The sequence below is a fragment of the Rattus norvegicus genome, chromosome X, assembly GCF_036323735.1.
Source record: "Rattus norvegicus strain BN/NHsdMcwi chromosome X, GRCr8, whole genome shotgun sequence".
Classification (NCBI taxonomy): Eukaryota; Metazoa; Chordata; class Mammalia; order Rodentia; family Muridae; genus Rattus; species Rattus norvegicus.
Window position 1 is genome coordinate 71,656,623 of NC_086039.1, and position 15,730 is coordinate 71,672,352.

Sequence of the window (15,730 nt, forward strand, 5' to 3'; positions counted from 1 at the left end):
AGTAGCACGAAGTGGACTCAATGGCTTTGACAGAATGAGTCCATGAAGTTGCGTAAGGAAAGTGGAAGGGGGTATGGAAAGGTGGAGGGGGTGATGGAGGATTAGATTTGATCAACGTGTGTGGAATTCTCAAACAATAAAAAGGAAGTGCTACTAGAAGGGCTTGCATTAGCGCCTTCTCAATGCAGAGATCCTAAAATCGAATGTTTTCCCACCGTTTTAAAAGATACTAAACATTTCATTGTATAATGCAACAAGCCATTCATTGTTAGCTGCAGAGAAGGGGGGCTCTAATATATTGTTTAGCAACGATGATTCCCAGTCTGTTTAGATGCAGTTCTTCTTCACGTACACAGTGCCACCCATATACCTCTCAGAGCAGTGATAAAATCTAATTTTGGAAGAAAATCTAATAAAACATTATTGTTGTTTATTTTTATGGTGCTTGTGCATGTTAAAATCCCCCAAAAGATTTAAAACTAAAATCTTCACCTAATCTGCTATTCTCTCTTGTACCTGTTTTTTTAATTTTTGAAGGACTAATATAATTTGAAAATTTTTATGTATGCGTTCTTTTTGCCTGCACATATGTATGTACACCATGTGGTAGCTGGTGCCTGTGAAGCCGGAAGAGGACATCTGATCCCCTAGAACTACTGTTAAGGACACTTGTGAGCTGTCATGTGTGTGCTGAGACCTCAACCTGGTTCCTTCATAAAGGCAGCGAGTGCTCTTAACTACTAAGACATCTCTCTGGCCCCATGGTTTTTTGTTTGTTTTGTTTTTTTAGATTTATTTATTTTTATTGTATGTGTATGAGTATGTTGTCTGCATGTACATCTGTGTACCATGTGCATGCAGTACCCATAGGTTAGAAGGGATCCTCAGATGTCCTGGAACTGGAGTCAGACTGTTGTGAGCCACCATGTGTGTGCTGGGAACCCAAACCAGGTTCTCTGCGAGAGCAGTCACTGCTCTTAAGTGCCGAGCCATCTCTCCAGCTAGTTATTCTTAAAAGCGGTACGTCTGTCTACTTTTATAAAGAAAGTCCATTCTGCATTGCACATTAGTTATACTAAGGAAACTGAAGACATCGGTTTCTTGCTACCTGTTGCCAGATACTTTCCTCCTAAAATTAAGTCATTTGATCAACAAAAGGGAATGCTGTCTACAAACAGCTGCTCTGAGGGACATTCCATGGAGTGGCATGGCTTGTGGAAAGCTTGTGAGCTGAAGCATGCTATGGCTGCTTAAAATCTGTTAAAACACTCTTCCTTGTTTCACCTGACTCTCGGGTGAGACAGACAGCCTACGGAATTCCACCTGAAAAACAAATGGCTCCGGTTACACTCGGGACAGGACACTACGGCCATGAAAACAACACAGTCTCATCTAAAATGACGTTTTGGTTTGGATTTTGTTTTTGGACAGTGTGTCCAGTATTCCTGACAGGCTTCCATCTTGCTTTGTAGCTGATCCTCGAACTTCTGTCCCCTGTGTGTAAGTTTACAGGCATGCACCATCATGTCCAGCTAAGAATGCTGTTAATTGTGACTATGTCAGTAATTTTCCAGGTTATGTCTTACCTGCTTGATCTCACTTTTTAACTGCATGATTCCAGTTCGTTCTGTTTTTGTTGCTCCGACAGCACCGATCTCATGGATGGAAATAGCAGGACTCACATTTGAATCAGTGGGACGAACTGCATAGAATAAGATATCAAAGAATAATCCATCTCATTTTCTCTACCATTAAAAAAAATACTTACCTGTGCATTCTTCTTTTGTTTTTAACTTAATTAAAAAAAAAACCTACCTAGTATAACCTTGCAGTTTTAAGTGTGGTTCTCGGACCAGTAGCATCAGTACTACAGAAGATACGGACAGCAGAATTTCAGGTTCCATATCAGGCTAATTCAGAATCTGCATTTTACAACTACCTCCAGCTTGAGGCGTACTATTTTCTAACTTCAAAATATATGATGACGACGACGTTTTGTGACACAGGGTTTCACTGTATAGCCCTGGCTGTCCTGGGCGCTCCCTCTGAAGACCAGGCTAGTCTCAAACTCAGAGATCTGCCTATTTCTGCCTCCTGAGTGCTGGGATTAAAGGCCTGCACTCTCATCACCTGGCTATTTTTATTATTTTTATCTGTGCATTGTGTGTATGTATGTGCATGTACACTGTGCAGACACAAATGCATGTCAAATGTGAGCAGAAGAGGGAGCTGGATTCTATGCAGCTGGAGTCACAGGCAGTTGTGAGCTGATCTACATAGCTGATGGGAACTGAACTTGAATGAACAGGAAGTTCATTTAACTGCCGTGCTGTCTCTCCAGCTCCTGTTATCTAACTTTTGTGGGGAGTGGAGGGGTCCTAAGGAAATGAAGTCCTGAGTGTGTGCTGTTGACACTGGCATGACCATGCTAAGGACTCAATGCCTCAGCCCCATGGGGGATAGTGGCAAAGCGTTCCCCAGGTGAGGTTCAGGGGGAAGGCCTTCCTTGGGGATGAGTGTGACTCTTGTTAGTATGTGCAGAAATGTCTACCTTAGTTTTTTCTCCCCTGATGTTGACAGCCTTAAGGTTGCTGCTATGGAGATTGGTGAGCCCAGCCTCCTTGTTCAGACATATACAATAGGCCCTCCATGATTTCAGCTTCTCTGTGTGTCTGTACAGGGTTGTCTTTTCTTCATTCCCTCACTACCCCAGTCACATCTCTCCCTGGAGGTCATGCAAGGACACAAGAGACTTAAATAATACAAAACAAAAATCAAACATGCTAAAGTATGGCCATCCCTCCACTTGAAAAAGTATAACTCAAGATTAATAGTTGAATATATGAGATATCACTTTTTCACTTCTTTAGGTTTTGATTCTGCTCCTTTAGGTATACAGCATAAATAATGCGGCAAAACCACAGAATACACACTGGTTTTGATTGACACATGCTGTATTCATGCACTAAAATAATGCATGCAGTCTCAGTGATCTATGAATTAACACCTGTTAATTAAAGTGTAAAAGTGCACATGAAGATGGGCTTGTTATAGACTCTATAGGTATCATAATTTAAGGGTGAAAGGACATAGTAGATATGTTGCAACTACCAACATACAACCCCCATAACATTATCATTTCTACCGAATTACCAAATTTTGAATACTAAAAAGATTCAGACTGTGAGTTTTCAGTTGTCCTCTTGACTTAGGAAAATGAAAGATAATCTACTACAAAGTTAAAAAGGAAACATGAGGGGTTGGGGATTTAGCTCAGTGGTAGAGCGCTTGCCTAGGAAGCGCAAGGCCCTGGGTTCGGTCCCCAGCTCCGGAAAAAAAAAAAGAACCAAAAAAAAAAAAAAAAAGGAACCATGAGGGCCAGCAGGTATAAGCCCTTGCTACCAAGTCTGATGACCGGAGTTCAGTTCCTGAGACACGTATGTTGGAAGGAGAGAACCAACTCCTGCAAGTTGCTGGCTGGCCTCCACATATGAGTTACATATGTATGTTACCAAATCTTTTTTAAAACGTGGTGTGTGTGGATGGGTGAGGGGGGACAGAGAGACAGAAAGACGTAGGGAGAGTGCATGTGCAACTGAGCAAACACGTTTGCCATAGAATGCCTATGGAGGTGAGAGAACAGCTTTGAGTGTACATCCTGGACTTCTGCCTCGTTTGAGACAGGGGTCTCTCTAGCGAAATGCTGCACATACTGGCTAGTTGGCCCACAAGGTTTCTGAGATCCCCCTTTCTCTGCCTTCCATCTCCACATAGGAGTGTGTTGAGTAGTTATTTGTTCGTTTGTTTTTGTTTTCCTGTCAATTTAAGACCAACTGGAGTCATGTGAGAAGAGGGAACCTCAGCTGAGTCAATGCCTCCAGCACACTGGCCTGTGGGCAAGTCTGTCAGCGCCTTTTTGTGGTTAATGATTGATGTGGGAAGGCTGAGCCAATGTGAGCCAGTGATCCTACTTTGTAGTAAGAAGAAACTGCAGGAGGCACGAGGAGCAAACCAGTAAGCAGCATTCCTCCATGGCTTCAGTTCCTGGCCTGCTTGAGTTCCTGCATTAGCTTCCCTCAGTGATGGACTGTGACCAGGACTTGTAAGCCAAATAAACCCATTCTATCCCAAGTTGCTTTTGGTCACGGTATTTGCCACAACAATGAAGGCAAACTGGGACATGGGTGAGGGAAGTACAGGCATACGCTTCTGAGCTCAGCATTTATGTGGGTACTAGAGATCCTGACTCAGCTTAAGTATGGGCAGCAAACACTTAAACCATTGAGCCATCTCCCTAGTTCAAAACCTTTTGTTAAATTGAATTTTTCTTTTACTTTTCAAGTCTTGTTCCAAAGATAGCATTGCTTTTAAATGTTTTATTTATTGGAGTTCTATTTATTTGGGGGCTAATAGCTCCCATGATAAAGAACAACATTTTATTATTTTTTCCAGTATACAATTCTTACTTTTATTTTTCCTTTTTTTCTTTTCTTTTACTGGATATTATCTTTATTTACATTTCAAATGTTATCCCCTTTCCCAGTTTCCCCTCCAGAAATCCCCCATTCCATCCCCCCACCCCCTGCTTCCACGACAGCGCTCCTATACCCACCCACCCACTCCCTCCTGCTTCCCCCCTGGCATTCCCCTACACTGGGACATCAAGCCTTCACAGGATCAAGGGCCTCTCCACCTATTAATGCCAGACAAGGCCATCCTCTCCACATGCTGTTGGACTCATGGGTCCCTCCATGTGTACTCTTTGGTTGGTGATTTAGTCCCTGGGAGCTCTAGGGTGCCTGGTTGGTTGATATTGTTGTTCTTCCTATGGGGTTGCAAACCCCTTCAGTTCCTTCAATCCTTTCTCTAACTCTTCCATTGGGAACCCTGTTCTCAGTTCAGTGTTTGGCTGTAATGCCTCTGTATTTATCAAGCTCTGGCAGAGCCTCTCAGGAGACAGCTATATCAAGCTCCTGACAGCATGCACTTCTTGGCATCCACACTACTGTCTGGGTTTGGTGACTGCATGTGGGATGGATCCACGGGTGTGGCAGTCTCGGCTCCACACTTTGTCTCTATATTTCCTCCTGTGAGGAAATTTTGTTCCCCCTTCTTAGAAGTACTGAAGCATCCACACTTTTAGAACAACATTTTAAAACTGAGGACTAAAATTCAATTCTCTGAAGTAGAAGTCCAATGCTTGGGGCTTACCGCTTCGTTCCACTCCAAACTCTTTGCCGCTGAGGATGTGATGCAGGAGATTCTTCATGGCTGAAGGACTGAGATTCATCAGGCCCTCTGTGGCTTCTTCAGCTAAGGATCAGAAATGCAGGCAGAAGGTCAATTCTAGTTTGCTTCCCACATCCTTGTTTTCCATTTTCTCCTTGAAACAAGCTCTCACTACATAGTCTAGGCTAGCCTTAAACTCATCATCCTCCTGCCTTAGCCTGTTAAGTGACAGAATTGCAGGAACATGGTGACTGCACTTGGTCTCCTCATGTTGATGTGCTCTCTCCTTTTCTCTAAAATGGAGGTTAGACCCTCTATTTCCTTTCATTGGATTTCTAAGTCACTTTAGATGATGTAAGTTACAGAACAAATTTCTAACACTATATAATTGGCTATTCATACAACACTAGGTTTTTAACTATTTAAGAACCAACTACCTAGACTGTAGGTTAGCTGTCCCACTAGTTTCTTTCTATTCTATTTCAAAACTGTTGGGCAACTCCCTATAGTCTTTATTTGAAGGTGGAAAGAATTAAGGATAACAAGAGAAGTGGAGGGCATTCAGAGAACAGCAGTGAACGCACATGCTCACAGTTAAACTCAAAAGCTCGCAGTGTAAACGGTTAAAAGAGAACAGTGAGTCTGAATTTATTAAGAATACTGAGAACCGCAATGTGTTCATCAACATTAGTCACCTTTTTGAAAGAACTGCATATAGGTCATCATTTTAAGCCATGTTAGTACAAGCAGGTATGGCACATAGCACCTGACTTTGAGGGGTTTACCACTAATTTTGGAGAGATAGAACATGTAAATACGAGAAAGAACAATAAAAACAACAAAAATATTGTGTATAACATGGTTTAAGTGAGCAATATAACCAGTGATTGTTTGGAAATCAGAGGAGACATCAATCTCCAAGAGTAGAGAGAGATAAGATATTTTACAGGAAGCACTACTCAGTAGCTACAGGCCAGACCCAGGAATCTGGGCTTTAATCCTATAAAATGGAGAGCCATGGTTTTGATGATGCTAACAGGAAGGCTCTACACTAGTGAAAGGAAATCCTGTCTAGAGTATGTTTCTTTACAAAGCTGTGTCACACCATCCTTTGGGCCCTCTGCTGGAAAAGTAGAATCAAGTCTCAAATAATGCCTTTTAAATTGTATCCTCTAGTATTATAGATGTAGGACAGTACTGTATCATACCTCTGTGGATGTAAAATAGCTTGTACCTGCTTTATGATACGTAGTAGTGACCGTGCTTTATCAGAACTGTTTTTAATGATGTTGCTCAGAATGTTTTCTTTCCAGATGATGATTGAGAAGCTAATTTAAAAAAAAATGGTGCCAGGTACCACAAGAGTAACAGAACTGTGCTGTTTTCTCGGGTTTTGTTTTTTTACTTTTTTTTTTTAATGGAGTGTGCTGGATGTCTCTACAGTTTTGTTCAGATGACTGCAGAACCTGGAAAAGCTGTTGCTGCTGTTGATGCATAACACACTGCTATTATTGGTCTTTTTATATAAATATAAATATATATACAGATATATAATTTGAATTTTTTGAAACTTTAGCTGTGCTGTCAACTTTGGAAAAAAGTATCCCCGTTTACTGTGTTGAGTTGGCACTGTACAGAAATTAACAGCCATATTGGTCTAGAAATGTTGAACTTAAGTTTTTTCCATTTGGACAGGGGTAACACACTGTATTAAATATGTAAGGTCTTATCTACGTGGGTTTGATTACAAAAACTAATAAAGTATTCTCTAAATTTAAAAAAAAAAGGAAGGCTCTATTACAGGCAAGGAACAGTAAAGAATGACTGAGAGGTTTTATCATTACTGAGGTTTATTGTTGAATACTGTGTTGGTTTTTGTCAACCTGATAAGAGCTAGAAACATCTGGGAAAAGGGAGTGGCTCCATTAGATTGCCTCTGGCAAGTCCTGTAGGGGCACTTTTTGGTTAGTGATTGATATAGGAGGGCCTAGGTCACTGTGGGTGGTGTCATCCCCAGGGAAGGTGGTCCTGAGTTCTGTAAGAAAGTAAACTGAGCAATCGATAGGGAGCAAGCCAGTAAGCAGCACTCCTCCATAGCCTCTGCTTTAGTTCCTGCCTCCAGGTTCCTGCTTGAGTTCCTGCCCTGCCTACCCGCATTCCTCCATGATGAACTTTAAGCTGTAAGCTGAAATAAATCTTTTCCTCCACAGAAGTTGCTTTTGGCTACAAACCCTCTGAAAAAAACATTCCTTGATACCACACTTGCAGAATCCTATACAAAACATTTACTTCTAAAAATGTACCAACTGGAAATCATTTGAAATCAAACAGACATGGCTTCAAATTCTATTATATACTGGTGATGTTACATTGGGCAAATATTTAATATTTTTGTTGGGGGAAAGGTTTGAGACAAGGTTTCTTTGTGTAGCCCTGGGTATCTAGGAACTTGCTTTGTAGACCAGGTTGGCTTCGAACTCAGAGAGACATCCATCTGCCTCTCTGTCCTACCTGATACTTTTCTTTTCCTTCCTTCCTTCCTTTTTTGTTTTTGATTTTTCAGTTTCTTTATTTGCAGAAACAGAATTACATTGTATTGTCTAGTGGGTTGTTGTAAGGATTAAATAAGATAATACATCCAAATATGAAAGCAAATAACAGCATTTGGTAAATAATAGTCATAAAATAATTATTGTTTCTCTTCTTAAAGTATATATATATATATCTTGAAGATACATATGAATATATATATCCTTGAATTATATATATACATATATATATGATATCTATCTATCTATATGTTTATAGATAGATAGATCTCAATTAAAAGCCCTTGTGCATCAGGCATTATGATGCCTGTCTATAATCCAGGTACTCTAGAGGTAAAAGCAGAAGGATCACAAATTCTAGGCTCACCTTGGCTACTTGGGAACATCTCAAAAATGTAGACCCTATCTACCTATTTTATGAGTATTGGTATATTCCTTGCATGTATGTCAATGTTTCCTGTGTATGCAGTGTTTAAAGAAACTAGAAGAGGGCAGTGAATCCCCTGGGACTGGAATTAAGAGAGCTGTTAGTCACCTTGTGTGTGCTCGGATTCCAGCCCAGGTGCTCTGGATAGAAGCTGAACCATCCCTCCAGACCCTCAGAGAAAACAGTTGAAAGCCATGTGGGAAGTGGAGAGATGGCTAATTGGTTGGTTATAAGCGACCCTACTTTTGTTGAGATCCTGAGTTCGGTTCCTAGCATCCATGTCAGTTGGCTCAAAACCTAACTATCTGTAACTCCAGCTCCAGGGAATCTGATATTCTCAGAACTACACAGGAACATGTACTCACATATGTGCACTTACACAGACATGCAAATATACGTATATTTAAAAATAATGTTTAAAATGCCATTTAAGGCTATTTGAATGAAACAAGTTTTTGTTTGAGTTTTGTCACTGTGATTATATTTTCTATGCCATCTCTAGTTCTTTGATTTTGTCATTAATACTTTTGCTCATTTAACCCCCAGCCTGCATGCAGATTATATATAGTCACATATAACTATAAACGTGTCCTGATACAAATTTGTAAACCTATTTAAGCATTTTTGAAATTTTTTGGAGACTTGGGATCCGCATGTAGCCCTGTGTGAATCAGACTGGCTTCAAAGTCAGAGATCTGTCTGTCTCTGCCTCCTGAGTGCTAGGATTAAAGGTGCCTGGCTTTTTGTTAAACTCAAGTACATGGTTCTCAAGTATGAACTTCATAGGTGTCGAAGGTTGCAAAGCACTGTGAAAAGGTAGATAAATCTGTGTGAAAATTCTGCTGTATAGCTTCCTCGGGCCACAATTATTTTCTCAACTAAAATTTGTTACATTGAGAAATAAACCTACAAATATTTTAGAGTCTTGTTAGATAAATGTTAATAAAATACTTCCTTCCTTGTTCGATCATGATATTAACATACCACTACCGCTATGATCTACTTTAGTGAGTGACTCACACTTGGTGTCTAGAAGCTTCCTTCTATGAGTCAGAATCCAACACAACCCTTGAAGTGTTAGGAAGAAGTTAGCTAAAAGGACTTAGTTAAGAAGAATGTGCAATGCAGAGTCTCCAAGAGGTGACATTTGAAAGTTGCTGAACCAGTACACTTTTTCTTCCTTTGTTAGTGACTAATAAATTCTGGAACAAAACAGCCACACACAGCTTCTCTATCTTCCTTTTCATCCCTGTTCCAAACTCCACATATGCGAATTCCACCTATAATTAGTTACTGAATTTATAAATACCTGAACATCGCAGAGAGTGGGCCAGTTCTGTTGCCATAACTTGTATGATCAAACCAATTCGAAGTCGGAACATTTCTGCAAAAAGGCCAGGCTGAGTTCTCATATACATGGCAAGATAGACCATTATTTCCTGTGTAAAGAATGGAGATAAAAGTTTTAGTGCAGCTTTCACAATGCATTTTACTGTCTTTGTAAATTGTCAAGTCAATTACAAATATTGACTTGTCAATTGCCAGCGTACATTTTATAACTCTGCCCACCTGTGTCAGGGTGGAGATGTTCATGTCTCCTTCGCTGGCTTCATCTATCAGCTTAGTGAGTGCCTCGTACGGTAGAGGCCTAGAAAAGAAAACAGTGACTAAAGATCAGCTTCTACAATAACTTACCTTAAATGTACTTTAAAAATTAAAATCTCACCACTAGTCCAAGCCACTGCCACAGTCCATTCTCAATTCTAATCAATTCTACTTTTTTTTCAAAACGAATGCTCATTCATTGCCTCTGAAGCCCACTCTGACTTCATTAAGTTATAATTTTCATGACCACAACTGGTAAAACCCCATGGCTTGCTCCCATTGGCATGACATAAGATTTTATTTTTAAGAGAGAGAGAGAGAGAGAGAGAGAGAGAGAGAGAGAGAGAGAGAGAGAGAGAGAGAGAGAGAGAGAGAGTTGTGTAGGGGGTAATGTGCATCTGACTGTAGTAGGTGTCCTCAGAGGTCAAAGGTGTTAATATCATTCTCCCTACGCCTGGGAGCTGAAGTTGTAACGAGTTGGGAACTGTCTGACTTGGGTGCTAGGAACCAAACAGGTCCTGCAGGAGCAGTATTCGATCTTATCTGTTGAGCCATCTCTCCAGTCTTGACATTGTGTAGTTGGCAAGCATATTCTTTTCAAATGCCCATAGTGAGACAACATTGATCTTATTTGTGACACAAGGTTGTGTTTACTAAAAGCAAGGAGTTATAGGTTAAACTGTGTCCTTCAACACACATATGTTGAAATTCAGTCCTTTAGTACCTCAAAGTGTGATTTTAATGGAAAAATATGATCTTTAGAAGTGATTAAAGTGAAGTTACTAAGATAGTTCTGGATCTAATATGACTGATGTCCTTATAAAAAGGGGACATTTGGACACAGAGACATGGATAAGATGGGAAAATATCAGGAGACATAGAGGAAAACAGCTATATACAAGCCAAGAAGACAACTAAAACAAAGTCCTTGACAGCCTTTAGAAGAAACCAATCCTGTTGACACTGTGAAACTGCCATGGTCAATTGTTTAAACATCCAGTCTATGCTATTTTGTCATGGCAGTAGAAGAAAGTTAGCCAAATTATTTTCCTAAAGTACAACTAAGACTTTACATATAGAATCCGTGGCAACTTGTCCTAGAATATGTCTTTCTAGCCTCCATCTAGATCTGGACCTCGCAGGCAGCTGAAATCCTATATATGAACTGGGAACAGGGTAGTCTGCGGATACCACCAAGCCATCCCTGCTAACCGTTCTCTAGTCTATCCCTGGTTAAGCTCACTAGCTGGGCATGATGGTGCAGACCTATAATCATATAATCAGGAGACTGAGGTATAAGAGAATTAAAAGTTCTGGACGAGACAGGAGCACACAGTGATACTGTCTCAAAAAACTTAGTCAATTAAAAGCACCACCTCTACTACACTAGTTATTGAAGTAGAACTGGCAGGTAGGGGAGGTATGCTGGTTTTTAGGTAATTCTTTCATAGAAAACCAGATTTATTTTTGATCACTTATGAAGTTAGAATACTTCTAAAAATATTTCTTTTAAATACAATCTGCCTGTAGATTTAAATAATGGCACTATCATAACATGAAACTAGGTAGACTCAGTGCAGATAAGCTTTCCTAGCGTGGCTAGTGGTAAGTGGATACTATGGGTCGGGATTAAACATCCTTTCCTTTCCCTCTAGTGCCAGTCTATCCTAGGGGAATACAGCTAATCAGAAGTTGCAGCAAACTGGGCAGGTGGCAATCTGATGTCAGTGTTCTTGTAGACATGCCACCTCTGAATGCTTTGTAAGTGCCCATTTCCCCTTTCAACTTTGACCTTTATACCTTTGATTCTTTCTTCAGCAGCATAGAGCTGCATCAATAGCAACCCGATGCTCTAACTACATACTTTCCTCTATTTCTCTTTTGGACTATGGCTGACTTGTCTGTTTCTAATTCCTGATATTCCTCTGTGTGTGTGTGTGTGTGTGTGTGTGTGTGTGTGTGTGTGTGTGTGTGTGTGTGTGTTTACAATGAGTAGACTTAAGGGATTTAGGAAAAGTCAATAAGAAATATTTTAAGTATTCTTATAAATTCTCTTTCACCTTCTTGTACCCCATCATTCTCCTATGATTGCGGCTTTGCGTATAAGATATTATACAGAGTAGGGTGAGAGGACTATGCTAAGTCCATACAATTTCTTAAAGGTGCAGAGAAACTCTATCAAAACCCAACCCCATGACCCACTCACGCAGAGATGGTCTTCTCTCGAGGTTCTGGAGGAAGCCCTACTGTCAGGTGTTTCTGGTAGGACAGAAGGTCTGTGCAGGCCTAGGAAGAGGTAGCAAAGCTTACTCTTAAAAAAAAACTTTCAGATTTCTAGCCACAAAACTTTACGCCCCCCCCCCCCCAACTTACACCAGCACACCAAGTTCTCTTTCTCATGAAACATGATCAGAAGACGGATTTTCAGGAAGAAACCTTCTGGAAGGCAGGGACTTTCAGCTTAGTGTAAATTCACTAAGATCTCAAACTCTTCTGCGTGTAACACCTTTAAAGTCTGTAGATCTTATGGTTCAGTAACATATAATCGACACTCACAAATAAAAGGCTAACTGAATACCAGAAACTTTACATATGTGATCAAAACAACTAGAGGTTGTGGCTGCTTTAAAAAAAAAAAACCCATAACAACAACATCATAGAAAAATCAAGCTGTTCTCCCCACGTAGTACAAGGAATGGAACCTAGGATTCCAGGAATGCTGGCCAAGGCCCTACCTCTGAGCACTTGGTAACTTTAAAATCCCCCCATTTAGATTATGTGTAAATTCAAGAATTTATTAGTACCTCATCAAGTGCCTCCACCTTCTTCCGTAAGATCCCAGAGATGTATCGGATCAGACCCCAGTGCCGAATTTCACCGACTTTGACATATAGTTCACTAAGAAGCTCTCTCACAGTACTGCCTCCTTCTTCGTACAATTCAGTGTTCCAGTCAGGTCCTCTGGGATTTTAAAGATTGAAGTACATTAATTATGAGAAAAATATTTTCTATTAGTGTTATAATGAATATGCCTGTTTTAGCCTCCTTTAGTAGAAAACTATTTAGTTTTCTAAATAGTTTTTTACTTTTCTCTTCCTCACTTCTTCCCTGCTTTCAATTAAGGACCTTTCTTGTGTGGAAAAAAACCCTTAAAAATCCATAATTAAGAGTCGATCTTGAAATTCAAATGTTCTGACAAAAATTTTGTAATTTAGCTTTTGCATACTGTGTTCTTTTATCTCCGTCTCAAGCTTCAACTCAGTTGAAATTATAAACAGTTTTAACTACTCAAAATTCTGCACGCATACTGTATTTTATGGACTAATGGTATTAGAATTGTTTGTGTCGAAAGGATCCAGATACATGATTATTATGCAATTACTGTTACAGAAACCAACCTAGAGGGATATAGAAATGTATCTGCAGTCTGGAATTTAGTATATGCCAAATGTAGATAATTTATTAAATGATGTGAAAAGAATCAAATAGCTGCCTGAAATAAAGTTAGACTTATGCCTGACAGTCTAACTGTGTAATGATATATAAGTATTAAAGTGCTAAAAACATGTGGGAAAATTAGCTCATAATGTTGGAAGGAAAAGGATTTTCTAAGTATCAAACATCACCAGGCGCTATAAAGGATAGTTCAATATGTTTACACAAATAAAACAATAAAGAGGTCTTACTGAAAAGAACTAAGCAAAGTGTAAGACAAATTATAAAATAATAAATATTTTAAATTTCTAGGTCAATTCTGGTAAAAAATGAAGAACTCCAACAAATAAAGACAGAAGAAAATTGAGCAGAATAAATATCAATACCCATTGATGTAGGATAATTCAGTCAAACTCACATGTAACAAGAAAATTTTAAATGAACATTACATCAAGATAACATTTTATTATATCAGGCTGTTAAAAATTCCCCAGATTGATATCATTGTATTGGATGTTGCTTATCACTTAAACAGTCCCTGGTGGGAGTGACAATTGGCACAATGCCTCTGGTAGGCTATTTGCAGATATTGGAAACACCCAGCAGTTCTGACAGTGGGTAAACAGTTAGCATGAGGCTCAGTATTTCTACTCTTGGTTATGTATCCTAGAGAAATGAAAACATGGCTGTGTTAACTTGTACACAAAAATTTATACCAGGATTAGTCACAAAAGCTGAAAAGTAAAATCCACCCAAGAGCCCGTCAGGAAACTGGACTCCTTCCATGCAAGTAGTATCTGACAGTAATGAACTGAAGTTCTGATGTCTGCTACAACATGGAGAGAAACCTTGAAAATACTACACCAAATGAGAGACAGTTGTCACTCACATAGGACATTGAAGTATTGGATTCAATTTCTAGACAATGTCTCAAATGCCAGAAAGTATGCTTATAGTTGACTAGGGCTGGGCAGATGGAGGGACTGGGAGCAGATGGATTAAGGTAGTAGAGTTTGTTTTAGTTTAATAAAAATGTAATGAACAGTGGTAAAAGATATGCAATACTTGAGTAAACAAAAAGCCACATATATTGGGCAGATGATGACAGTAGATAAATCTACTTTACATTTCTTCTTTTCTCTGAATTTTTATTAAAGTACATTAATTTTACTGTGGATTGCATATGACATTTTCACACATGCATATAATGTATTTTGATTATATTCACCCCAACTTCCATGTTTTGCATAATACATTTTAACATATCAAGAAAATAAAAAGCTGGGTGTGGTGGCACATGTCTTTAATCCCAGCACAGGGAGGCAGAGGCAGGCAGATCTCTGTGAGTTCAAGGCCAGCCTGGTCTACAGAACTAGTTATAAGATAGCCAGGACTAAGAAACCCTATCTTGAAAACAAACAACTGGAAAAAAGAAGAAAGAAAGAAAAGAAAAGGCAGGTACCAATGCTCCTACAAGCAACCCTAATATAACTTACTGATCATCAACAAAAAGACGTGGAAGAGTTGAGTACAGCGCGCGCGCGCGCGCGCACACACACACACACACACACACACACACACACACACACACACACACACACACGTTTAATCCCAGCATTCAAGAAGCAGAGGTAGGGAGATATCTCTGAGTTCAAGACCAGTCTAGTTTACATAGAAAGCTCCCAACTAGCCAGAGCTAAATAGTGAGACCCTGTCTCAGGAAAAAAACCCATAAAACATGGACGAGCAAGGGGGACTAGTTGGGGAAAGAGATAGGATTGGCAGGCGTGGGGCAAAAGAAGGTAAGTTGGGGTGAATATAATCAAAATACATTATATGCATGTGTGAAAATGTCATATGCAATCCACAGTAAAATTAATGTACACTAATAGAAATTCCAAGAGAAAAGGAGAAACATAGGGAAGATTTATGTACTGTCAGGTAAAAACCATAACCAAAAGCAGCTTGAAAGGGTTTATTTCATTTTAGATGTGTGGGTAATGATTCGTCACTGAGGGAAGTCAAGACAAGAACTGAAGCAGAGACCATGGAGGAGTGCCGTTTACTGGCCTGCTCTCCATGGCTTGCTCTGCCTACTTTCTACTTACTTTTTACAGCTAAGGACTACCTGCCCAGGGGTGACACTGCCCACACTGAGCTGGGCCCTTCTACATCAATCATCATGAACCAATAAAAGAACCTATAGACTTGCCTACAGGCAAATCTGATGCAGGTGTTTTCTCAACTGAGGCTCCTTCCTCTTCCCAGATAACTCGAGCTCAGGTTAAGTGGACACAAAGACCAAACCAAGCAACCCAAACCAGCAGGACACCAGGTGTGCTTGTGACTGAGGTAAAAAGGGACTGAGTGACTTCTGCGGTTACTTTTAAAGACACAGTCTTTTATGACATCATAAGAACCCCACGTCATCATGCTGTGAGGATTTGGTGATATTAGAGCTGTAGGTAATGATATTGTAGTCAAC

At 39.8% G+C, this 15,730-nt stretch overlaps 1 protein-coding gene across 5 annotated transcripts in view; it reads right to left on the reverse strand.

The window, feature by feature from the left end:
• The window catches only part of Phka1 (phosphorylase kinase regulatory subunit alpha 1), a 138,765-nt gene that overhangs the window by 16,922 nt on the left and 106,113 nt on the right, over positions 1 to 15,730 (reverse strand). For 3 of the 5 annotated variants that reach the window (XM_063280283.1, XM_063280285.1, XM_063280284.1), the window contains 6 exons: positions 12,615 to 12,771; positions 12,017 to 12,096; positions 9,775 to 9,853; positions 9,515 to 9,644; positions 5,212 to 5,313; positions 1,587 to 1,702 (listed from right to left, as the gene is read on the reverse strand). In XM_063280283.1, coding sequence (XP_063136353.1) covers positions 1,587 to 1,702; positions 5,212 to 5,313; positions 9,515 to 9,644; positions 9,775 to 9,853; positions 12,017 to 12,096; positions 12,615 to 12,771 — 664 coding nt within the window. Of the gene's footprint in view, positions 1 to 1,284; positions 1,324 to 1,586; positions 1,703 to 5,211; positions 5,314 to 9,514; positions 9,645 to 9,774; positions 9,854 to 12,016; positions 12,097 to 12,614; positions 12,772 to 15,730 lie in introns of all 5 variants that reach the window. The other 2 variants (XM_006257102.5, NM_022626.2) reach the window with 1 other exon arrangement.